General features: G+C 42.9%; 2 protein-coding genes across 9 annotated transcripts in view; one reads left to right on the forward strand and one right to left on the reverse strand.

Moving 5' to 3' along the window:
* Window positions 1–10,281, forward strand: part of BRD10 (bromodomain containing 10) — an 80,887-nt gene extending 70,606 nt beyond the window's left edge. For 4 of the 5 annotated variants that reach the window (XM_084769726.1, XM_084769727.1, XM_084769728.1 and 1 more), the window contains 3 exons: window positions 809–924; window positions 3,898–4,085; window positions 5,054–10,281. In XM_084769726.1, coding sequence (XP_084625852.1) covers window positions 809–924; window positions 3,898–4,085; window positions 5,054–8,673 — 3,924 coding nt within the window. In that variant the 3' untranslated portion in view covers window positions 8,674–10,281. The remainder of the gene's footprint in view (window positions 1–808; window positions 925–3,897; window positions 4,086–5,053) is intronic. The other variant, XM_084769729.1, reaches the window with a different exon arrangement.
* A 3,246-nt stretch (window positions 10,282–13,527) lies between these two features.
* MLANA (melan-A) overlaps window positions 13,528–26,501 on the reverse strand; it is a 50,192-nt gene continuing 37,218 nt past the window's right edge. For 2 of the 4 annotated variants that reach the window (XM_084772273.1, XM_084772272.1), the window contains exons 2-5: window positions 24,780–24,875; window positions 20,161–20,257; window positions 15,567–15,695; window positions 13,528–13,785 (exon numbers count right to left, since the gene is read on the reverse strand). In XM_084772273.1, coding sequence (XP_084628399.1) covers window positions 13,717–13,785; window positions 15,567–15,695; window positions 20,161–20,257; window positions 24,780–24,850 — 366 coding nt within the window. In that variant the 5' untranslated portion in view covers window positions 24,851–24,875 and the 3' untranslated portion in view covers window positions 13,528–13,716. Of the gene's footprint in view, window positions 13,786–14,408; window positions 14,501–15,566; window positions 15,696–20,160; window positions 20,258–24,779; window positions 24,876–26,501 lie in introns of all 4 variants that reach the window. The other 2 variants (XM_084772275.1, XM_084772274.1) reach the window with 2 other exon arrangements.

The following is a 26,501-nucleotide window of genomic DNA, read 5'->3' on the forward strand; positions in this document are numbered from 1 at the left end:
ACAGTGTACATAGATGTAGGTGTAGATAGATAGACAAATGACAGAAAATACTTGTAATACTAGCAAATGGGAGGGATATAAATAATAATTAATTTTAGTATAATGTTGTAGGCTTTAAAAAACCAGTTGACTGGGCTTGGGAACGTAACTCAATGGGTACAAATGCCTGCTGTTGAAGCAGGAGGACTTGTGTCCTAATGTCCTCTGCTTTCTACAGCCTCATGCACATACACACACACATACATCACCACACATAGGAAATAAACAGCAGTTAACTATTTTAGTTGCCTTTCTATGCTAGAAACCACTAAAATAATTGTAATAGTTCCTAAAGATTTTGTTAAGCAATCTGGTTTTTTTCCTGTCTCTTAGAAGTTACAAGAAATTTACTCCATAAGCTATATTTACTTATTTAATGAATTTATATAATGATTTGTATCTTTATATAATTTTATTTGGTTGGTAGGTTCCCCCCCCCACTGCCCTCACTTTGGCACTGGGGATCAAACCCAAGACACTATATACATTTGGTAAATGATTTATTAAGATATTTATAACTGACATAATTAGATTATTTTTAAATTTATTTATATATTTAGATAATATGCATTTGGGTTTTTCCTATAGAACTGAAGATCACTAAACGTATTCAGATTTCTTAGAAAATATTTTCTCTTTGTAAACTTTTATGGAAGAAATATTTTTGATGAATTATTGACATTTTATGTTTTTATTAGAAGATAAAACTTGATTGATATTGACTTTAAATTAAGTTTAAGGAATTTACTTTTTAAAATTATGTTTCTAGGGCAAATGGTACCATCGGAGGCAAGCCGTAAAAGAATTACATAGTACACTGGTACGCCTTTTAAATGAATTGCTGCCATGGGAACCAAAGTTAATGAAGGCTTTTCAGAGAAACAGGTAACAAACTTTGTGATGTAACTTATCCTAAGGTTATTAATGTTTGATTTTGGGAAAATCATGTAATAAAATTATTTAGTTTTTTTTCCCATTAATCCTCCCTTCCAAACATCTTCCTTTTGATTTACTTTCTAATGGAAGAAATGTACAGACTCAAATGTAATAAATGCTGGTGGGGAAGAGCACAAGGAAGGGAAGACAAAGTTCCTGTGTGAGACAGTGAAAGCTGCTCACAAAGGAAATGAGGTACAGATTAGAGAGAATAACAGAGAGAAGGGCACAGTCTCTGGAGAAGCGTATGTGACATTTAGAGCAAGCACACAGTCAGTACAACCTAAGAAAAATGATTGATAAGGGTTCAGGTAAGACACAAAGGTCAGAAGTAGGTCAGAGCCAGGTCAGAAAGAACTTATTTTAAGAGTTTATGTGGGCCAAGATGAAAAGCTTTTCAAAAGATTTTAACAGCAATAGGATCGTCTCTGTTTCTCTTGCTTGCTTGGAATGCTGAGAGTTAAATCCAGAGCCTTGCGTATAGCTAAGCAAACACCACTGAGCTATATCTCTGACCTTAAGGATTTTATTTGTTTGTTTGTTTGTTTTTATGTTGATTGACTGATTTTGTATGTTTGGAGGTGGAGGGCAGTGTGGCCTGGAATATACATGTGTTTGCCATGGTGCACATGTGGAAGAGGCTGGAGAACAACGTGCTAGGAGTTGGTTCTTTCCTTCCACCATATGGATATTGGCAGCAGGGACCTTGACCCATTTGAACACTCTCTGCAGATACCTGACCTTACGTTTTAAAGCGTTCACTGTCGCTGTTGAAATAACCGTAAAGAAGAAAGCAGTTGAGCTACTTATACTGTAGTAGTTATTCTAAAGAACATGGGAGTAGCTTGCAGTATCACACATGACAGGAAGTTGTTGGGTTTAGATATAGCTTAAAAGCAGGATTGGTAAAATGTGCCTAAGATTGCACCATGAGGTGTGTGATAGGTTAATCCTGTTGTCATCTTAATGGGATTTAGAAATGCCATGGGAACAAACCTCAGGGACTTGTCTGTAAGGGATTTTTCTACATTAGCTTAATTGAGGTAGGAAGGTTCATTCTAAATGTGGTGTGGGGCCCTGGACTGAACCAAACAGAGAAAGAGAGCTGAGCCACAACATTCATTTGTTTCCTGATTGTGTGAGTGCCAGGCAACCAGCTGCTTCAGGCTTCTGTTGCCTGCCATAATTTCTCTGCCATGATGTACCCTCAGACTGAGACAAATATTCTCCTTCCTCCTTTAAGTTGCTTCTAGCAAGTATTTTGTGTAGCAATGAGTAAAGTTGCTAATAAATGTGATAGGAAGTAATGAGTAAAAATTCTGATGCCCCAAATGTTTGCTCTAAACAACTGTCATCATGGATTTGCCGTTAACTGAGACAGAGGTGACTGAAGGAGAATCAGGTTTGAGGAATAACAAGGATTGAATAGTTTGGATTTAAACATGTTAAGTTTGATATACTTTCTAAACATCTAATTGGTGGAGGCAGGAGGATTATAAATTTGAGATAAGTTGCTACATAGTAAGACCTTGTTTTCACAACTAAGAAATAAAATCTAGACTGTACTATAACAAGTGACTTTCGGGCTGTATCAGGTTGAAGTAATAGTCCAATTAGTAAAGTACTTGTCTTATAATAAAGCAATTGCCCAGCAAGCACAAGGACTAGAGTTTGATCTCCAGAACCCATGTTTAATGCCAGATATTGTGGTGCATGTCTTTAATGCCAGCACTTAAGAGGTGGAGGTGGGCATCTCTCTGTAAGTTCTAGACCAGCCTGTTCATTATAGCAAATTCCAGACTGGTCAGGGCTACATAGTGCTACTCTGTCCTTAAAAAACAAACAGAGGTCAGGCATGCACATAACATGCAGATCCCTGGGGCTTGCTGGCCAGTCTGCTTGGTGAGCCCCAGGCCATTGACTCAGGCTCGCTTATTTATTTATTTACTTATTTATCTATCTATTTATTTATTTTAGGCTCATTTTTAAATTCAAATAGAAAATGATAGTTATTTATTGTCTTTCTTAATAGTTCTAACCTCAGCCTTCAGATAGTGTGTTCAAACTTTATTGAGAAATTTAAAGATGTAACATTTAAGTTTCTTTCTTCTCTTCCCTTCCCTTCTCTCCCCTACTCTCCTCTCCTCTCCCCTCTCCTCCCCTCCCCTCCCCTCCCTTCCCCGAGTGAGTGCTGGGATTAAAGACGGGCGCCTATGAAGAAGAGAGAAACATATTTTTTGTTTAGATCACAAGTGGGGGATGAGAGAGCAGGTGATGTTTATCCCCTTAGATGTCCAACCACCATGTGGGGGAGATTAGTTATTAACCAGCTGAAAAACATCCTTGAACAAATTCTGAGAGGAGATATAAATGTGAGCCAAAAACAGGAGGCAGGGCCTTTGGAGACTTGGGATAGTTTTGACTGTTCATAGCTCCAATTCCAGACACTCCTAGAGAGAACCACTTGAGGGAAGGCTTCGGGGCTCTGGGCTCCAGCTGAGGTTCCGGGTTCTGGTTGCTCCAGGTTCCAGCAGAAGAAATCCTGCTAATTACGCCAGGAGAATCATTCCTCGGAACTGATATCCTTACGGTTTCATTATTGTATTCTTTAATCTCTTTTTCCTATTGATTAGGTTAGCCGGGTTATAAGTGAGGTACTCTTGGTCAATAAGTTTGTAATAAAATATAATTGTTAAGAAAGTTAATCCTACACATCACCATGACCAGCTACATTTAAGTTTCTTAAGCACATATCATAAGTTTTGTCTTCTTGGGCAATTAATAATTGGCAAGGCTGAACTAAGACATTTTAGACACATTTAGAACAATCTAATGGCAATTGAAACTATTTCAGTATTTACCTTAAAATGCTAAATTAATTCTGTTTCCAAAAGTTCCATATTATATTGGTGTTTATTTCAGGAGCCGCCTGAAGAAAGACTATGATGATTTCCGAAGACAACCTGATCATGGTCAGTTCACGAGGGAACTGTGGACTACGGAAGAGTGTGACCAGAGCCCTGAGAGAGAGGCTCCTACAGCAGAAACCAGTAAGTCTGTAGACACAGCCGAAGCACTAGACAGCCTGGAGAAAGAGCACGTGGATTCAGGTAGGCGTTCAGACTTTTAAAATACTAACTTAAAGAGAACTTTCTATTCGTTGTTAAGGCAAAAATAATCTGGTCACTGAGTGTGATTGAGGAAATCTGATATTTTACAGAAATTCCATTCATATCACTGTAAGCAATTTCTTGGAAGTCAGTATTAAATTTCTAAGAGTTTCTGGAGCCAATGCCTAAGCCTAAATTATATATGTGTCATTGCCTATTACAGATCATACTCCTTTGGAATTCATTGATTATCTTTTGTTACTACTCTTAAAGCTCTGTTGGTAAAGTTTGCTCTAAATGAATTTGACAAATCTTTTAGATTTTTTAAAATGAGGCATGGCCAAGGTTGATGGCCAACTGAGACCAAAGTAAACACATCATTCCAGTAAGTATGGATAGCTAGCCCAAATTACATGTGACTCATTTCAGCTCAACAGTGGCATTCTTTAGTTATATAAGAAGTTGATATGAAAATGTGGTTAGTGATATGTTAACATATTTCATGTCTTTTGTGAACTGTAAAAGTGAACTTCTTTTGACCAGATATGACCATAAATTATTTAAGAATAAAGAACAGGAAAGGTTGAACATTTGTTTTCATTTAGAGTCTCTAAAGACAATATTGAATAGCAACCATTCCTCTGTGGTATAAAGGTTTCCCTATGTAGAGAAAGAAAACTAGCCAGATTATACTGAGTGTGTTTTTAAAAGCCACAGTTTTTCCTCAACAGTTATATATTAGCAGCAGGATTAGACTAAAACTAATCTCAGTAATAGGTTGTTCTTATGTGTAGTTGGGATATGGAAGTCAGCATGTCAGAGGTCACACGGTTGACCTTCAGTAGTGCAGAAACTTTGGAATGACTGTGTAGTAGACTGCCTGCTCAAAGATTGAATTTAAATTCTATGATTGGTATTACTCAGTTGCTGTTTTCTAAAAACAAAATGCTTGTTTTTATAACTTTCAGATGATATGAAATTATCAGAAATAGGCTTTCCTGTGGCCAGAAGCAAGTTGTTGAAAAAAGAATTGCCTTCTAAAGATGTAGTGAAGACACTGCCTAAAACACTTAAACGACAGTCCAAACAAAGTAGTTATCTGGGTGATAGCACAAAAGAACTTTCCCCAAGGAAGAAAGCAAAGCTAAGCACAAATGAGACATCAGTTGAGAACTTAGAAGTGGATATGCAGATTGACTGTTTGAATGAATCAAAGCCTACAGAACTGCCATTTCCAGAGTCATTTGCTTCAAAGGATTCAGTACCAGTGTCTACTCTTCAGAAAGGGACCAAACCTATTCAGGCCTTGCTTGCAAAGAATATTGGGAACAAAGTGACCTTAACCAATCAACTGCCCCCTTCCACAGGTAGAAGCGTTCCTGCTGTGGAGAAGCCAGCTCTGTCTCCTGCAGAAACAAGCCCCATAAAGCCAGCATTGACCTGCCTCACCAGTACAAAAGGACCTTTACAAATGGTATACAAAATGCCCGGTGGTCAGTGGTTGCCAGTAGACCTTCACAATAGTTCTGTCAAGATTCAGATGCAGCCTGTGGTGGATTCTAAAACAGGAGAAAAGATGATGCAGCAAGTTCTTATTCTGCCTAAGAATTTTGTGATTCAGCACAAAGAGGGGAAAGCAGTTGCAAAAGAGACAGCAGCACCACCTCAACAGAAAGGCACAGAACACTGTTCATCCTGCCCACAGACTACAGGTGTGAACTGTTCTTTAGTATCTGTTCCTGCCACCTCTGTTTCTACCAAACTGCCTAATACAGTTTTCAATAAGACAATTACACCTTCATCAAATGTGAGTGCTAGATCACAGCCTTTGTCCCCTCTGACCTCTGTAAGTAATGTGTTAACATCACCAGTTAAGATCAGCCAGAGTGAAGCAGGAAAAGTGAAGAATGCAGTTTCATCAGCCACATTCCCCCATCCTACTGCTTCACTCACCATTTCCTCAACAGTTCAGCCTCTGTTACCAGCAACAACACTAAATGAATCTACAGATCCTGGCAGTTCCCTCACCTGTTTTTCACAGCAAACTCTTGATTCTTCTGAGGCAAAGCAGGAACTAAAAACTATATGTATAAGAGATTCACAGTCAATTCTTGTTAGGACGCGAGGTGGGAACACTGGAGTTGTAAAAGTACAAACTAATCCAGAGCAAAATTCACCCAATAGTTTATCTTCAAGTTCTGTTTTCACTTTTGCACCTCAACTTCAGGCATTTCTGGTGCCAAAATCAACATCGTCCCCTGCTTTATCACAGGTAGCTGGAGTGACTGCTACATCTAGTCTCCCATCTTTCAGCCAAGCACCTACTTCTGTCTCTATTTCATGTGGCTTTCATCCACCCATGGGGAAAAATCTCAAACCTTCATTAGGTCAACCCTCCAGCAGTGAGTATATGGGCTCCATGATAGAAAAAACTTCATATATGCCCTCTTCACCCTTGAAGCCCTCTGTTTCTTCCAGCTCACTGCTACCATCAACAACAAATAGTTCAGTTAGTGTAATTAGCATATCAACAGGAAATTTTGGACAAACCAATACAAACATTCATACATCAACTAAACCACAACAAGTAGATTATATCACAAAAAGTTATCCAGTTACAAGATCAGAAGCAACAACAGCAATAAATGGAGATGTACTCAGTGAGACTCCAGTTCAAAAACTTATGCTGGTATCAACTCCATCTATTCTTCCTTCTGGCAGTGGTTCTTCAGTTAATATGGCACCAGCACCAACATCTACAAGTGTTTCTCCCCAGAAAGTAGTTTTTATTAATGCTCCGGTTCCTAGTGGCACTTCGGCCTCAGCTTTTGTTGCAGAATCATTAAAACAGACACTTTCTCCTGTCTTGAATAAAACATATGTTAAGGCTCCAGAGCAACCCCAACTAGTACTAATTCCATCTACAGTGGGAACACCAATAAAAATAAATTCTTCACCAACTGTGTCTCAAATTAAAGATGTAAAAATTGGACTAAACATAGGTCAAGCAATTATAAATCCTCCAGGAAACCTGCCAGCTATATCATCAATTAATATATTGCAAAATGTACTGCCAAAAGGAGAAGACAAAAGTAATAAGGCCTGTGTTTCACCCTTGTCAACAAGTGGTAGCTCAGTTGCAGCAAGCTCAAATATTGTGAGTCAAAATCTTCCTCCTGTTAATGAGTCAGTGATTTCTACAGCAAGAACTACAAATATATTCTCAGGAACAGGAGCAAATGGACCTTTGAGTTCCCTTTCAGTGACCTCATCCCCTGCTTCAGTTGGGGCACGACCTTCCGTTTTAGTCGCTGGAAATGATACCTCTTCAAGAATTATGCCTGTTTTGTCAAATAGACTTTGCACATCAAATCTTGGAAACACTGTGTCTATATCAACTGTAAAAACAGGACACCTTGCATCATCTGTTCTCATCTCAACTACACAACCAACAGTGTCTCCTAAATGTTTGACATCAGCTTTGCAAATCCCTGTTACTGTTGCCTTACCTACACCTGTGACTACATCTCCAAAAATAATCAACACAGTCTCACATTCAGCAGCAGTACCAGGAGCTACATGCCCTGTATCTTTCTCTAAAAGACCCTCTCGAACTTCTCTCCAGTTTCAGTCACCAGGGACTTCAACTACAGTGCCAACAAATGCAAACACAAATAAACCTCAAGTTGAATTATCCCTCTCACCAAGTCCAGGTAAAATAATGAATATTTCCAACGTTACTTCTATGCCAAACCAGCATATGTCCCCTTCGTTAGTAAAAACAACTCCCAGTAACAATTCTTCTGCAGCTGGCTCTGCCACTCACACTTGTACACCACCATCAAATGTCACTAGTCTGGCAGGGTCTTCATTCAGTGAACCTTGTATTCAACAAAAAATAGTTATCAACACCAGTACACCTTTGGCACCAGGTACTCAAATAATGATGAATGGAGCCCGGTTTATTGTTCCACCACAAGGTCTTGGAGCTGGTAGCCATGTCCTCCTTATCTCTACTAATCCAAAATACGGTCCTCCACCCTTAGTTCTTAACAGTGGCCAAGGCTTACCACCTACACCAGTAGATAATCCTGTCCAGAAGAATAGACAGACATCAAATAATTCTTTAAGTGGACAGCCTTTAAAGCATTCTGGAAGAAACTCTACAAAGACTGTAAACTCTCTTGGAAGTCCAAGTTCTCTCTCTACAGTACATACAACACCACACATAATAAACACACCTGCTAAACTTTATATTCCACCTGCACCACCGGCAGCATTGACTTCGGTAATTAAGTCCTCTCCAGCTACTCTTTTGGCTAAGACCTCATTGGTTTCTGCCGTTTCCTCTAGTAATCCTCCACTGCCAAGTAGCACATCGGTATTTCATTTGGATACCTCTGTCAAAAAGTTATTGGTTAGCCCAGAAGGAGCCATTTTAAATACCATAAATACTCCAGCATCTAAGGTATCTTCATTGTCTTCATCTCTTCCTCAAGTTGTTGTATCTGCTAGTCAGAATCCTGCCTCTGTCTTCCCTGCTTTTCTGTCACCTGGTTTAGAGAAACCTGACACAGCTGCATCTTGAATTTAGACTAAATGAGCCAGTTTTTAAATAATGGGGCATTGTTTTAACTCCCATAAAAATTTTAACTTTATTATACTGTTGAAAACATACTGTTCATACGTGTGTGTGTGTGTGTGTGTGTGTGTGTGTCTGTGTGTCTGTGTGTCTGTGTGTGTGTGTGTGTCTGTGTCTTAATGTATCTTCACTAGCTTATTCAAGACTTTGTTTTATTGGGGATGGAAAAGTATACCATTTCATTCATTGGTGTGAGGCTGCTTTCCAAGATTCTTTGTTCAAAATATGACATCAAGATTTACCTGTCTATATAATATAATTGAACAAAGTCAAGTTTGACTAGTTTAAGTAAGCTAGCCTTTTCCCACTTATATATGTTTCTTCTTGAATTTGGACTGTTGTGGTATATATCTACAGTATAGTAGTCTGTTTCATTAGTGACATCTTATTTTTGTTTCTGTAAAAAGAATATATATATATGTATATTTGCATTAAGAAAATGCAGTTTATGGTGTAAAATTGTACATATTCCTTAAATCCCTAATAATCTGTACTAAATATATGTACAAAGAACAATACTGTCTTATTTATGTTTTGTTTACATAATGTATAGTTTTTTAAGTATTTTAGTAATTTTGGACCAGTGAACTGTTAGCAACAATGCAGAAGAATCTGCATGTAATAAACTGAGTTGCTGTATTTCTTTGTTTGAATACCATTTTTAAAATGTGTTCTTGTACACTGAAAGAATATGATATAAACGAAAAAAGTCCTTTAAAATTTTGTGTTACAATTGGGAAATGTATAAAAATAATAGCACTTGCACAGGCTTTGCCCTTGACAGAGCTTCCTGTCGTGTATCCTGTTTGATTTTCACAATAATCTTGGGAGCTGAGTGGCTTGCCCAGGCTTACCTGGCTCATGGAGAATAGAGCCAGGACATGAATCTGATGCTTTATATTCTTCTTCATAGTTGTACTTCACTTGTTTTGAAGTTTTCTTTCAAAAATTTCATGGCTTCAGGCATTTAAAAAAATAGAAAAAGAAGTCATCACCATATTCTGTATCAACAAAAACAAATGTGTGTTGCCTTTTCCAGATGAGTATATTTGATTGATGTCTAGACAGCCAAAACAGGTTTCTTAAAACCTTTTTAAAGGTTTTTCTGTGCCCTAGACAGTCCTGGAACTTACCAGATAGCACAAGGCCTTGCCTTGGCCTCTTGAGTGTGCTAGGGTTATAGATAAGTGCTGCCATTCCTGGCAAAACTTATTTTTGAAAAAAATAGTCTGGGTCTATAAGAGGTTGCAAAAGTGATGCAGAGTGGTGGTGTTACCCTTTACTTTCCTTCTCCACATACGTTTTGTTTAAATTGAGGTCTTGGTTCATTGTTACTGATCTTCCAAAATTATGTTTAAGAACATGAATTTCTTTGTCATTTGAAATTAAAAGTGAGAGAAAATAGTAGTGCTCTTTCTTTTTTTACTCAGATTATAGAGCAACTGCTTAAATTCTATTATGAAGTAAATGTGGCTCAGTTGGTTTGACTCAGGGCTTGACTTTGTAGTGCTTGAGAATGTGCCTCATTGTAAATAAAAGGTAGCTTTGTATTTACTGGAGCTTTATTACTTTATTACCTCATTGAGATACTGGTGTATACATACTGAGCTTACAGTATTAAGCCTCATCACAGAATTCTAGTCTAAAATTTAAAATATCAGAAGCAATGGGCCTAGGCCTATGAGATAACTCAGTGAATAAGGATGCTTGCCACCAGTCCAGTCCCCATGTCCCACGTGATGGAAGGAAAGAACAGGGTTGAGCAAATCAGTTGCTGACCTCCATACATACACACAAAATAAATATTATTTTAAGATATTTTTCATTATTTAAATAAAAACATCGAGATGGCTCAGTGGTTGAGAGCACTTGCTGTTCTTCCAGAAAACCTGAGATCAGTTCCTAGCACCCATACCTGACAGCTCACAACTGCCTGTGTCTCCAGCTCCAGAGGATCCAGCACCTTCTGGTCTCCACAGGTACCACACAAACACTGTACACCCATATACATAAACAGAAGAGGAAAAGAGGCTAAAGATTTCCATTCATACTACATCAAAACGATGCTGTTGACGTGGAAAGGATAATGAGTGTTCCTGAAGTGCTGTTCACATTTCTCAAACAGTTGTTTTATTCTGATAACTCAAGGGTGCAGTGTTTGCCTAGGTTGCACAAGCTCTTGAGTTCTATCTACCCTAGCACCAGCCAAAAAATTAGGTGTGGAAAGGAGAATGGAATTACTTTAGTTTGTGAGTGTAGGTTAGGCTAGCCTTGAACCCTTGATCTATACTACTTCAGTGCAATGATTACAGACATACGCCCCCACTCTAACCATCTCAAAATGTATATTCATACTCTCAAACAGCACTTTTGCCATTTGTATCTCTGGTCTGCTCAGTCATCCACTCTTTCTCTTCCCCAATTTCCCTATCAATGTTTAAAAAACAAAACTTGGTTCTCAAGAGCTGTGGGTGATGTATAAAATGCATTGTAGGGGGTGGGAGAGATGGCAAAGTGGTGACGAGCACTGGCTGCTCTTCCAGAGTTCCTGGAGTTCAATTCCCTGCATGGTCGTTCCTGTGAAGGTGCCAGGTACCCTGAACTAGAGTTACGAGCGGCCCTGTGGGTGCTAGGAGTGGAACCTTGAAAGCTTGGTATGAGCTGCTGAGTCTGCAGTGAAGCCCTAACTTAAAGGTGTAAGAAGTAGCCTGCCTGTTTCTCATTCTTTTCTGTACTGGGCTGTAGTTTCCAAAAAGTTAAAGGCGTGCCATCTCCTTTTCTGACTCTAAAGATTGATTGTAGGTTTTCATTGCTCCATGTATCCCTCTCAGTGCCATACTGCAACTACCACCGTGGTGCTGCAGTGACTGGTAGCCTGAGGACAGCCCTCCTTCACAACTATATGTGAATGCCTGCTGCTTTTAAGAGGGACCTCTTCAGTTACTATCATCCCAGCAGTTGGCACAGGGTACCCGATACACACTTGTTGAATAGATTCCTAGGTAGCTTTTTATCTGAAGGCCTAGTTTACTTTGTTTTGAGACAGTAGAATGCTTGCCTATCATTTGTGCATTTGGACCTGAATTTAATTGTCAGCACTGAGAAGATGGAGGCAGGGAAATCAGAAGTTCAGGACCAATCTAGATACATAGTTGAAGACCAGCTTCAGATACGTGAAGCTCTGTCTCTTAAAAAAATTAAAAGCAGGCTGACCCAGTCTTAAGTTTCAGAAATGTTCTTGGACTCAGTCCCTTGTTAATACTCTGATTTCTGGGAACTACAGCCCAGTACAGTACAGTAGCTCATACTAAGCTTTCACAGTCGGGCCTTGAGAGATGGCTCAGTGGTGAAGAGCACTGGCTGCTCTTCTAGAGGACCCAGGTTCCACTCCTAGCACCCACAGGGCCGCTCGCAACTGTCCGTAACTCTAGTTCAGGGTACCTGGCACCTTCACAGGAACGACCATGCAGGGAATTGAACTCCAGGAACTCTGGAAGAGCAGCCAGTGCTCGTCACCACTTTGCCATCTCTCCCACCCCCTACAATGCATTTTATACATCACCCACAGCTCTTGAGAACCAAGTTTTGTTTTTTAAACATTGATAGGGAAATTGGGGAAGAGAAAGAGTGGATGACTGAGCAGACCAGAGATACAAATGGCAAAAGTGCTGTTTGAGAGTATGAATATACATTTTGAGATGGTTAGAGTGGGGGTGTATGTCTGTAATCATTGCACTGAAGTAGTATAGATCAAGGGTTAAGTAATTAATTTTCTGTTAGGCTTGAAAGTGATATCAGGATTTTAAAAAGTAAAAGCAACTTTACTTTGGCTGATGTCTGTGTATTAAGCATCCTCATGACAGTTAGACGCAGGGTCCATCCTTTCTGCCACCATACTGCATACTCCAGGCTAGCTAGCCTGCAAGCTTCCAGCCAGGTCTGTCTCTACCTCCTATCTCTCTGTGGGGAGTGATGGGGTTTTATGTACATGTATGTACACACACATATATACATGTGGACATGTATATCTATACATGTGTAACAATAATTATGGAAAAGACACCAAGAATTTGAGAGAGCGAGATAAGTTGGATGGAGAAGGAAGAGGAATGGACATGATGTAACTCCAGGGTCAGTGTGAGACCCTGTGTGAAAAAATGAGGTGGGGAGCAACTGAGAAACATAGCAGCATCGACCTCTGTCCTCTGCCTCGCAAATATATATATGCACCACATAGCGGTGAGGGAGGAGAGAGACTCTTCACAATGGGTTATTGTAGGACATTTTAGAACACAGAGTGCCCTGGTTAGCAGTATCTAGCTCAGAGAAGTATATTTTTGTTTTAACCCTGTAATGGGATCCATTCTGAACACCGTCACATAACATCTGCCACAACCCTGTACACAGTTCCCACTGGCCAGTAGGTTGCTTTCAAAAGCTGGATAGTAATTTGTAAGTTCGCTGCATTTCATTCAAGGAATCAGTTGAAAGTCAAAAGAGGTGGCTGAGCTGTTAAAAGTCCTTGTTGCTCCTGTAGAGGACTCAAGCTTAGTTCCCAACACCCAATCAGGCAGCTTAAAGCCACCTATAACTCCAACTCCAGGGAATCCAGCAACTTTTGGCTTCAGTAGGCATTGGCATGCAAATGCACAGACATAAATGTGGACACATTTAAAAAAAAAAAACTTTTTTCTTCACACAAATCATATGTTCCCAGACTGTCCATGTGAATTTACCCCTTAAAATAATCTTACTGATGATGATGATGATTTAATAACATTACTGATGGGACAGATAATATGCATTGAAATGTTTATTGAAGTTTTCCCCAGATTACTATTTCTCCAGTTGACCTATCAAGAATTTTACCCTAGCCTGTTAGTAGAGTTGTACATTATGCAGCATTCTAAACAAAACATGGGTGTCTACTCAGCCCAAAGCAAAAGTGTGAGGGAAGTCGCTGGAGCATTCTTAGCAGATTTCTGGCTCTCAGGGTGAGTATGGCGGTGGTGACTGGTTTGAAGAGAGCTTCTCGTAGGCAGGTGGAGCGTTGGGAACCTGGGAAGATGAGGAAGGGAAAGAGTGTGCTTGGCAGCAGTGTACACATTCCGGGGAGGGAGGGAGGCAGACCAGTGTGTATCACGTTTATACCTTTGCTGTGCTCTGAAGCATTTTTTGTCCAATGGAATAATTATTAAATTTCACAGATACATATGTTAAAATGTTGGAGAGAAGAGAAAGAGATGAGGGGCTTCCCAAAATCCTAAAAGTGTATCTTATGCTCAGATTATTCATGTCAGAACTGATTATTTACATTTATTTCAGAAATAACTCAGATTTATTTACTTAGCTGTTTTCTTCATGAGTGTGGCTTCTGTGCCACAGCACATACATGAGGTGTCAGAGGGCAATTTGGCGTATTGATTGGTTCTCTCCTTTTACTAAGTTTGTCCCAGAGATCAAACTCAAAGTTGTCAGGTTTGGCAGCAAGTTCCCCCAGTGAAGGAGCCCACCTGTCCATAAATTCTTGAATCTCATGTGTCTCTCAACAGACACTTCATTTTTACCATATAGATCCCTGTTGTGTCTAAAGGCACATTTGGGGCTGGGGGAGGGGCAGGTTAACAATAGACATCACTCAAAGACGACAACACAGAGGTTGGGAAGTCACATTTACCTACCAAGTGAGTGCAGATGTGTCAACCGTTCAGTTAATGGTCACAGCAGTTCAAGGAGATGTTGTCAAGGGAAAACTGAGGCATAGAAAAGTCACCTGCCCTAAGTCAGAAAGTAAGCCAAGGAGCTAAGAACCAAGCAAGTCTGAGTCCAGAACCAGTGCTGCCTGTTGCTTGGGTGTGCTTAGTGTGCACCAGTGCTACCCAGCAGAAATGCATGCAAGTCACATGCAGAAGTTAAATGCCTAGTAGTAGCTTCCCCTTTAGAAAGGTTACTTAGATAAAATATTTAACTTGGGACAAAGTAAAATCATCTCAACGTTCAGCCAATGAAGTCAGTAATGGCTCTGTTCTTTCCATGTTCTGCCTCTGAAATGTGTGTCACAAAACTACTTCTTTCAAACTACTATGTTTCAAGTGTTTAACACGTGGTGGTGGGCTCGACTTTATAGGAGAAAAAATTCCTGTTGCTCTTACATGTCGGGCACACATTTTTTTACTGTAAAAATCTAACAATAGGAAGATACAACTTAGTTGGGCACAGTGGCACACACATGTAATCCCAGTACTTGAGGAGGCAGAGGCAGGTGATCTTGGTGAGTTTCAGCCAGCCTGGTCTACAAAACAAGTCCAGGACAGCCAAGGCTACATACGGGCACACTGTCTCAAAAAACCAAAAAATAAAAAAGATACAAATAAGCCGTTTCCTATATTTGTTTTTACAGAATATACAAAACAAAAATTACCATGTTGACCTTTATTGTGGAGGAACAGTTGTATGGATTGACTCTGGGGCATGTGCAAGCAGGGCATGTGCTCTACTACTGAGCTACAGTCCCAGCCCTGGTTTTGACCATTATTCGTCAGGTAACAGTTTGGTGACACTAAATTGACACTAAATATATTCACATTACTTTTTTTTTTTTTTTTTTGGTTTTTTGAGACAGGGTCTCTCTGTGTAGCCTTGGCTGTCCTGGACTCGCTTTGTAGACCAGGCTGGCCTCGAACTCACAACGATCCGCCTGCCTCTGCCTCCCGAGTGCTGGGATTAAAGATGTATGCCACCACGCCTGGCTCATATTACTTTTTTAATAGAAGTCATTTTGTTGACTTGAACTGAAAGTGGCTGGCATGAAAGTGCCGAGATGCACAACCTCCACATACCATAGGCTGATGATTTTTTTCCTGAAAAGACAGTCGGCTGTCCTGGTGACCAGGACCCTCACATAAGCATTGTTCACTGGGGCATCGTTCCTCCGAGGTGGTTTTAGTACCTGCATGAATCCTTTTGTCCTGAAATAGAAAGTCGTTAGAGTGAATGGTAAGAATAACAACTGATTCACTAAAGAAGGGAAAGCAATGTTTTTTGGTTGGTTTGGTTTTTTTGTTTTTTTGTTTTTTTTTTTTTTTTTTTTGGTTTGGTTTGGTTTGGTTTGGTTTGGTTTGGTTTGGTTTGGTTGGTTGGTTTGGGTTTTTTTTTTTTTTTTTGGTTTGGTTTGGTTTGGTTTGGTTTTGGTTTTAATTTTAATGGGCTTTTCAAACTGGCCTTTAAAGCTGCCACTTACTTGCTTTACCTCTGCTAATTCCAGTTGGTAGATCTATAGTAGCAAGGTGATAAACTACTTCTCAGACTTGTCAGAACTAACTAAAGAAAAAACACTGAGGTGCAATGCCTGGCGCCACACTATCGCTAACTGGGGAGTTTGGAAAAGTAGGAGACTGAATCTATAAAATGAACAGTTTGTGAAATTATCCTTCAAAAGTAAGGAGATGGGCTACAGAGATGACTCCATGGGTAAGAACATTTAGCTGCTGCTCTTGCAAAGGACCCAGATTGTGTTACCAGCACCAGCATCATGGTTCACTCCAGCCTCAGGTAATCCAGTGCCCTTTTCTGGCCTCTGCATGCGTGTGGTTCACCCTCATACATGCAAGCAAGCACTCATACACATCAAAATTGTAAATTAAAAAAAAATTTTTTTAATTAATGAGAAACTAAGAGTAATGCTATACTTCTGTAATTCCACCATTAGGAAGACCAAAGCAAGGGGATCATGAGTTTGAGGCTAGGTTGGCTACAGAGTAAGGACCACCTTAGGAAAGAGCAAAGAACAGAAGAAAGAGACCAACTTGTAATCCAGATAGACTCTTTACTTGTCAAGGTTTTGTTTTAAGATTTATTTATATATTTTATATGCATTGGTATTTTGCCTGCATGTATGTCTATGTGAGGGTGTCGGGTTCTCTGGAACAGGAGTTACAGACAGTTGTAAGCTGTCCTGGGTGCTGGGAATTGAACCTGGGACCTCTGGAAGAACAGCCAGTGCTCTTAACAATGGAGCCATCTCTCCAGCCCCTCAAGTTGGTTTTAGTATTTTATCACAAAATAGAAAGCAAGCTAAGACATACTACTTGCCGAACTACATCACATAATTATGACACACTTGCCTAAAGTTCTTAGACCAGAGATTGCCAACTAGGCTTTTAGGATGTCTGAAAATCTCAAAAGATTTTAGTATTCAAATAAACATATGGCTCAAGAAGATGGCTCAGCCAATAAAGTTCTAGTCTTGATATCTGGAACTCATACAAAAGGCCAGACATGACTGCATGCATCTGTAGCCCAATAACCCTGCAGTGAGATAGTGGACAGAGGCAGGATAATAGCCACCCAGAAGCTTCTAGGCCAATTAGCACATGAAGAGCTCTGGCAGGAAAAGAGGCAACCTGTCACAACAAAGTGGAAGGCAAGAGCTGACTCCCAGGAACTTCGCATCCACACGGATGGCATGGCTTTGGTGTACGTGGCAGCGCCACACAACTGTGATGGAGCCTTTTCCTTTTACACTGGAGATGCTAAGGGACAGGACACATTCCTATCTTATAAAAAAGTCAGAAGCTCCGAGTCACTGACATATGTAGAAGAATAGCAGCAGAGAAGGTTAAGCTTGAATTCTATCAACTGATGTGTTCGGTGGCCACACGCATGGCCACGCTCTTCATAGGGTTTTGTCACATCAAGCTACTACTTGTGAATGGGTAGAAAGTGAGTATCAACACGCTAACTTGAAAGACCAACATGTGGCTTTCACATACAGAAAAATAAAGGAACTTTGTGGGGCTGGGGAGATGGCTGTGCAGTTGGGGGCATTTACTATTATAGAGGCCCTAAATTCAGTTCCTGTACCTACATTTGGTAGCTCACAACTGCCTGTAGCTCCAGCCCCAGCAAGACCTGCTTCTGGCCTCAGGCCCTCTTACGCACATACCCACAAACAGACACGCATACTTACATATAATTTAAGATTAAAAAAAAAAAAGCAGCTGGGCACAGTGCAAATCTGTAATCCCAGTACTTGGGGAAGCAGAGGCAGGTAGATGTCTATCTCCGTGAGTTCAAGGCCAGTTGAAGATGTGCTAAGTAAAAACAAATAAGCATTGGTTTTCGTCTTGTTTTTGCCATGACTAAGTGTAGAATAAGGTCAATGAGGTTTGGAAAAATTATTATGTAAGATCACAAAACAAGTCAGAGGTGGACATTAAGCCAATTCCTGATGTAACCCAGTGACTTATTTTCTTTTTCTGTAGCCCCAAACATCCGGGAACTTGCTCTGTAGACCAGGCTGGCCTCAGACTCACAGAGATCCACCTATCTCTGCCTCCTGAGTGCTGGGATTAAAGGTGTGTGCCACTACCAGGTCAAGTGCCCTTTATGTGCCTGTTTTTCTAAGGGGGAAGATGAGTGAGAAGACCAAATAATAAATAACCAGTTGCCAGGAGTGTTATCACTCCATGCCAGAGGTGCACAGATGCAGTCAGGCTGGGGGCAGGGGACGGGGGCGGAGGCAGAAAGTAAAGTCCTCCCGTACTCAGCATGCAGAGTGACTGAGTTTCTATGGGCAGGATCTCTAGGCCTAACACAATCTCGATCTTTCCTAAAATTTGTTTGGAGTCTTGTTCACACTTTACCACACTTAAATATGAACTCACTAGAGGCTTCTTTGGTGTGTGGATCCAACGTGCCTTACCTCTTTTGTTTATGTTTTGAACCCTCAGCTAAAAAGGGCAGTTAGGGAACACAGGCACCACCTGGCTTCCTGGCAAAGAAACTTTTCAGCTGGGAGGGAAGACAGCGGGCACTTAATAAATGAGAGCATGATCCGGGCGTGGGGAGTGTAGGCATGAACATGCTGAGGAGGCAGCCTGGGCTCAGGGCTGGAACTCCGGGTCCTCCCGGTAGTGTTCAGATGCTTTCCGTGGAGCTTGAGCTGTGGCTCACACTGGGGAGTGCGAGGGGGGCTTGTTAGGGTCTCCCTTCCCCCAGAGAGGACAGAGCAAAGGTTTTGTTTTTGTTCTTTTTCTGCAGTCTTGGGAAATACAGGTCAGAATCCAAGAGGGTTTGTGCTCCTAAAAGGTTCAGTCCACTTCGCCGTATTTCACTCACCTGAGCTCAGTGCTTTGTTTTTAAGTATGTTTTTGCTATTTCTATGACAACACATTTTGTTGAATCTATGATCATCTAATTTTGAATTGATGTGGTTGAAAGCCTGTTTGGGGATTGGGAGGGGCGTTTTTGTTTTCTGTTTGTTTTAGTAGTTTTTTGTTTGTTTTGTTTTTGAGGGTGGTTGGGGTTGTTTGTTTTCTGTTTTGTTTTGTTTTTGTTTTTGTTTTTTTGTTTTGAGACAGGTTTTCTCTGTGTAGACTTGGCTGGCCTGGACTAACTTTGTAGACCAGGCTGGCCTGGAACTCATAGAGATCTGCCTGCCTCTGCTTGGTGGGATTACAGGGTGCTGGGATTATAGGCATGCGCCACCCGCAGCCAAGTGTTTTTTGTTTTATTTTTTAAAGAAACAGGTTCTTCCTGGTAGCCTGTGATAGCTACCCTCCTGTCTCAGCCTTCCTAAGTGCTGGAATAAGACATAGGTGCCACCCCTACCTACCTACCTAGTGGCTTCAATTTTTTTCTTTTTTCTTTCTTTCTTTTCTTTTTCTTTTTTATTTATTTATTTATTTTATTTTATTTTTTGTCTAAGGGTGTCCTGCCAAATTGCATGTCTATGCACCATGTGCATTCCTGGGGCCTGTGGAGGCCAGAGAGGTTGAGGGATCACCTGGGGCTGTAGTGACAGCAGGCTGTGGGCCACCATGTGGGTCTTGGGAACTGAACCCAGGTCCTCTGGAAGAGCAGCCAGTGCACTTAACTGCTGAGCCATCCCTCCCATTCAGTGCTTTCATTTTTAAAATTTTGTTTTTACTGTGTAGCACTTGGTTTTCCTATGAGGTCACATTTAAGTTTTCCTACCTTGCTGTGTCTTGCTGGCCTCAAAATACGCAAACTTTGTTTTGGGACCTTACATAAGTGTTCGGGTTTTTAAGTCTCCCTTCCTAACGTTGGTGCTATGACAAATTTGCACATGACCCTTAGAGGACCAATAGACAGACAGACGGATGGATGAGGGAAGATATTCAGTGGTGCACCATATGCTGGGAGGTGGGGCTGCTGCTGCTGCTCCTATGAGCATCAGTAAGAACTAGGATCTGTCAGGCTTCTGAGACTGACAGAGTTAGAAGAACGTGGAGTTGGGAGGCACACACGTCAGCAGGGAAGAGCGTTTGCCACCCAAACTGACAAGCCCCCACAAGATGGAAGGAGAAAACCAACATTCCAAAAAGTTGTCCTTCAAGTTTTCCCAGCCATACCATGGCGTGTACATATACATGCACATACGTGCTCTGGCTGCAGGGGACTGTTACTCACTGTCAAGGTTCGATATCCACTTCGTCTTCTACAGTACCAGCAGCCAACGAGCAGAGAAATCCCCAGGACTACAATCAGGATGCCAATCCCCGCGGCCCTGTACCGAGAGATAGATGTGTCCAACAGAGCTCAGAAACATTGTTCCCGACTTCGATGAGACGGCCGCCAACTTTCTCCCCTTTTTTGTAGTTCAGGAAAGCATCTCTCGTCTCCAGATAATTAGTCACTCTCCACACGGGGTGCCTGACCGGACCTCCAGCTCTACTGTCCAAGGACAGGGTCTAGTGTAGGAGCCTTGAGGCATGGAGCACCCAAGTCTGAATCATAGGGGGGCTGCCCTGGCTCCTGGCCCTCATGTGAACAGTGCATCTACTGAAGTACAGTAACCCTTTCTTCTCAACATGGCTCACTGAAAGCGGTTTTTTCCAACTCAATCCAGAAAAAGGAAGTCGAAATGAACACTAGCTGTGAGCCGGTGGCTGGACTACCCAGTATGCTGCTTCTCATAGCACAGCCTAGACGCCACTTACTGTCTCCACTTCACAGAGGAAGAAATAAATTCAGAGGGGCCAGTGACTTGCCACCCAGAGCTGACACAAGACAGAGTCAGGGTTTTAGCTTGAGGCCGTGCCTGCCCCCAAACTCAGCTCTGGCCCCTGTGGCTCCGGGAGAAGAGTCTAAGCAGGATCTAGCACAGAGTAACGTTTAAGAATGTCCCTGGTCATGAGCATTGGGGTGCTGTTCTGAGGCTATAAGGCTGCTGCTTGTGGTCTGAGTCCAGAGACCCCCTGGGAAGCATGACGCTTGCTGCAAAGGCCCCAGGAGCAGAGCTTGGGCTGTGTGTCCCTGCATAGCCCTGCCAGTGAGCTGGCATCTGCCAGCTCCTTGGGACTGAGGGCCGGACACTGTGACTATCAACTTGCTAAGAGATGGTTCTTCGAAGCTGGGTGACTTGTGCTAGACTGAGTGGCTGCAGGGGGTGAAAAGGAGGGAGTTTTGCCAGTACCACCTATCTCCACCTCAAGGCTTTTGAGGCATCAAGTGTGTCCCATCCAACTCCAGACGGGATGGAGAGAGCTGAAGGATGCTGTACCAGAGGGATACTCTGCCCTGATCATGTAGCCCGGTCCACATGTAGAGCTACAAACTGCATGGCCCAAGCACTCACATCCCGGGCACTGGGATGTCCTCTGAAAACCATTTTGTGCCAGGCACCTCAAACCTCATGCATGCTTCATTCTCCCGTCCCAGCAGTCCTTGGAGCAAGGAACAGGCTCCTTTTACAGCCGACAAAGTGGTCTTGCATGCTCAAGGCTGCCCAGCCAGCATGTGGCAGAACCGGCAGGCTGAATGGTGGCTACATATTTTGTCAAGGGAGCTCTAAGGATTCAAGCCAGAACGACACCCCCTGACCAGTGCTTTCCTGGGAGAACTCTTGTCTCCTGCGATGAGGCTGTCACAGGGAGTGCTCAGTGGCTCTTATGACTGAAGGCAGCTGACACAATTCCCAGCATGCACATGCTCTGGCTTTTGCCCTCTCCTCTCCCTTTGAGCGTCTTGACACAGACAGAGCTCTGTTCCAGTTCTTCATGCACAGTCACATTGCACTTAGAACACACACACACACACACACACACACACACACACACACGTGGCTGAAAGTGTAAAACATCAAAGGATGTCAGACACGCCAGAGGCTGCTGCCCAGATCCCTGGGACAGTCACCTGAGGTGAAATTACAGCGCAGATCCCAGGGCCCCACTCCTGGCCTAAACTGACTCCTCTTTGAGGCAGCACCTAGGAATCTAGCGACCTGGACGACTTATTCCCATCCAAGTATGTAAGAGCCCCTGTCTGCTGAGGCTTCCCAGGAAGCTAACAGCAAGCAGGTGGGTAGCCCTTTTTGACCAGCTGTGGGAAGTCGCTTCATAGTGTCCTTCCTCATTGTACCACTGGCAAATTTCAAAGGAGGGGAACTATTCTCAGAGAATCTGTATTGTTTCAATACAGATGCCTCTGCACCCTGCTGGGTCCAGCCCTCCTGTTGAAGCAAGGCAGCCAGATAAGTGAGGATCTTCCAGAACAGGGGCTGACGCTGGTGGCCTTTTCTCGTGCTCTTCACTACCCTGCCCAAAATCATGTACCATGATGTTTCAGGTACTCCATGGTTGCTTCCTTCACGGACTGAGGTTAAAAGTGTCACTGCCCTATGCTGGGGCCTCTGGTGATGTCGACAGAAATGACGGCATCCACATATCCGGATTGAGACAGTGTTTTTCTTCTGTGCTGGAACCCAGGACACGTGTGTGTATGTGTGTGTGTGTGTGCATATATATATATGTATATGTGTGTACATATGTATGTGTGTGTTTGTGTGTGTTATTATATATATATATATATATATATATATATATATATATATATATAATGGTTCTAAGTCAAAGGTTCCCCTGGTAAGCTGCCGTCCCCAACTCCAGCCCCACCTTCCTATGGCCTCCTCTGGGATGTTGGCACTGGACTCTGCAAACACCATTTCTACCGTGCCTGTGTGCCCCTGCAGAGTGTCCAAGCAGAGTCTTTGTGACAGTTTGCTTCCTGCTCTGTTCAGCACCACCCCACAGCAGCTCACCATTAGTGCTCATTGCTGTTAGTGCTGAGGGGGGGGGGGCACTAGCAGCATCCCCAGCTGAGAATGTTGATTATACACCGCAAAGCATGCTCAGCCTTCAGCCTCCTGCCCCCAGCCTCCAGCTTGGCACTTACAGATGCTGGTCTCTCTGGACTTGCCTCTCTTGAATGGGAGTGTGCAAACGTCTGCCTTGGTTAACCCCACCAGCTTAGTGCTTCATAGGCCAACTGACCTGTGCTGAAGTCCCAGCATCACCACATCCTGCTACACGCCTCCTGGTTTCCCTAAGCCTTTGGCCACAGACAACACAGCAGACAGATAGGGCTGCAGTGGTGTCGGGTACAGAGAGGGGGTGAGGGTTAGTGGAAAACAATGGCTCCAGCCTTCCCTTGGGCTCATTTTCTGTGGAGGGAACACAAAGATGATGGCATACCCGTCTTCACTTAGACAGAAGCAGTGCTCAGGGGTGACAAGAAGAGAGAAGAGAACTGACAGGCTAGGACTCCTGGGCTACTGAATGAGAGATGATAAAATTCTAGTTTCAGAAGAGTCTGTGGCCTGGTGTGGTGGTGCCCACCTTTAATCCTAGCACTCCGGAGGTGGAGGCAAGAGGATCTCTGTGAGTTCGAGGCCAGCCTTGTCTACAAAGTGAGTCCAGGACAGCCAGGACTGCTACACAGAGAAACCCTGCCTCAACCCCCTCCCCCCCCCCCACACACAAAAAAAAGCCTGTGGAGTCACCCCAAAGAAGCGGAAACAATACCATCTGCAGTGTGTCTCCTGTCTAAATAGTATGTTGTTGAGACAATTTGGTAGAATGTATCACATCCCCCACCTTCCCAATTGGCTGTGCTGTAGTATGGAAAATCCCTGGGAAATGCGCCCAGGAAGCCTGCCATTGGTGGAGCCTATACCTTTTCTGCTGGCTGACTCTTGTGTAATCCATGTAAGATTTTTCTAGCAACTCTTTCCACAAAGGGATCTGCAGGGGGTTCTGAGCAGACGGCTTCAAGAGGGAGTCTAACCCAGATGTTCTCAACCTGTGGGTCATTACCCCTTAGGAGGTTAAATGACCTCTTCACAAGGGTCATATATCAGATATCCTGCACATCAGATATTTACATGATGACTCATAACAGCAGTAAAATTACAGTTATGAAGCATCAGTGAAAATAATTTTACAGTTGGGGGCAGGGTCACTACAGCATGAGGAGCTGTATTAGAGGGCCGCAGCATTAGGAAGGTTGAGAACCGCTGCTCTACATCAAAGCCTGTCTGGAGTTCCTGCTCAGGTTTGCCTCCTACCACTGGCTCCTAGCACCTGCAGAGTACATCCGGGGCTCCCCTAAGAGCACTTCCATGTGCTGGAGTTACTCCCCGCCCAACTCTACCGCTGTACTCTGGACCTCTTTAGAAATAGATAATACTACCTCTGAGCCATGAGCTCGGTTCTTAGGAGTTATAACTGCATAAATATGTATTACTAATTAACCCGGAAGCTGAGACAACTACTTGGCAGGATGGCACTATCGTGCAAAAGTCACGGCCACCATCTTTAGCCTGGAGTATGCGTGCAGGCTGAGAACCACACCCACACGTGCGTGTGCCCTTCACCCACACGTGGCTCTTTAGCAACCTAACTCCCCTTTGTCTGCAGAGTACCTGTATCTGTCTAAGAGGAGCTGAAGGAATAGACTTGAGGTGTCTGGGTCCTAGACGGATGTCTCCCAACCTGGAAACCAACAACCAAGTCCCAAGAATGTGGACCAAAGTAGCAATATTTTCTCACTTCCATCTCCCTCACTGCTTGGCCCCAGAGAACTGAGGTAGGCCGTGGTAGGACCTCCAGGTCTCTCCTTGGCTGCAGTGGGTTTTATCCTCCGGTGAGACGAAACACTATCTAGTTTACAGCTAGGCGTGTGCACGGGTGAAAGTCAGCAGGCTGTGTCTTCAAATGGGAAACCCCCAGAAGGGCTGCTTTGTAACTTACTCTTCAGCTGTGATGTGAGAATAGCTGTGGCCCTTCCTGGGGTGACCGAAGGGAGCTTCTTCTTGCGGCATGGTGTGGACGCAGGACACAGGACACCTGAAGGAAGGAAGGGCACATGGGCATTGCTTATCCTCATAGACCTCGCAGAGGCACACTGAGACTGGCCCCAGGGTGGCTATCAGCTAGCATGCTGGGGAGTCACACTTCCTCTCAGCAATTCCAAGGGCTTTAGAAATAGCTTGGGTATGTTCTAAGAGGAAGCTGCAAATGAAACAAAGCACTTTAAAACTGAGTTATTGGGGCGGGGGGGGGGGTGTCTTCCCCAGCCTGCAGTCTGACTCCATAATCAGCTCAGGAGGTTTTTATTCATTCTTTCTGTAGCTTTGCTGGCCTAGGGCAGCAGTCAATAAAACAAGAGGTGGGTCCAGAGGGATGGCTCAGCGTGTAAAGATGTTTGCTACACAAGTCTGGCAACCTGAATGTGGCCCGCAGAGGCCTGGATAAAGGTGGGAGGGGGCTGACTCCACACATTGCCTTTTGAGCCCCACATGTGCACAGTCACACACACACACACACACACACACACACACACACACACACACACACATACCATACAAGCATACACTGTGTGAAAAAAAAAAAACTAAAGAAGCTGGGCAGAGGTGGCACACACCTTTCATCTCAGCACTCAGGAGGCCAAGGCAGCTGGCTCTCTGTGAGTTTGAGGCCAGCCTGGTCTACAGGGCTAGTTCGAGGACAGCCAGGGCTACACAGAGAAACCCTATCTCAAAAAACAAAGAAAAAAAAACAACAACAAAAACACAGAAAGAGAAACGGAAGAAGATACCTTATTTTTCTCCAGAATTACTACTGCCATCAATCTCTGGCCAAGCGGAAGGCTACAGTGTTCAAAGGGAAGTCTTTCCCAACACACCCCAGCCTGAGCCTGGCCAGGGCATATGTATGAGTGAGTGACAGGGCTCGTCTTCCAAACCCACTTTTCAACCAGAGAACCTATTCTTGTTGGCCAAGTATACATCACCCAAGTCAAACTGAGAAAACCAAGAGGGACATTGTCCCTCCCATCCAATTCCATTTCTATCTGTCCAGGTCTCGTGGCTAGGGATTAAAACCTTTTTCTTTTAGACAGAGTTTCACTGCATTACTCTGGCTGTCTTAGAACACAAGATGTAGACTAGGACGGCCTTGAACTCATATAAATCTGTGTGCCTTTGCTTTTCAAGTACAGGAATAAATTAAAGGCGTGTGCCACCGCATCCGATAACAACAACACAAAACACTTTTTAAAAAAAACTAAAATATGCATAAGTGAATAATAACAAAAATCATCATAAACTACAGTGGTCATAATTAAAGTGAGCTCATTAAAAAGCAATAACAGAGCTGGGCATGGTAGTGCATGCCTTTAATTCCAGCACTGAGGAGGCAGAGGCAGGTGGATTTCTATGAGTTTGAGGCCAGCCTGGTCTACAAAGAGAGTCCAAGACAGCCAGGGCTACACAGAGAAACCCAGTCTCAAAAAACCAAAAGAAAAATAAAATAATGGAAGCTTCACTTCTTGCCATCACTGTGGTTGAGGGTTTGTGTGTGTGTGTGTGTGTGTGTGTGTGTGTGTGTGTGTGTGTGTGTGTGTTGCTGGGTTGTTCTGTCTTTACTGTTTCTGTAAATCTGAAAGGCCTATTCCTGTGGAATTACATTAAT

The sequence above is a fragment of the Acomys minous genome (assembly GCF_964271855.1).
Source record: "Acomys minous genome assembly, chromosome: 2".
Taxonomy (NCBI): domain Eukaryota; kingdom Metazoa; phylum Chordata; class Mammalia; order Rodentia; family Muridae; genus Acomys; species Acomys minous.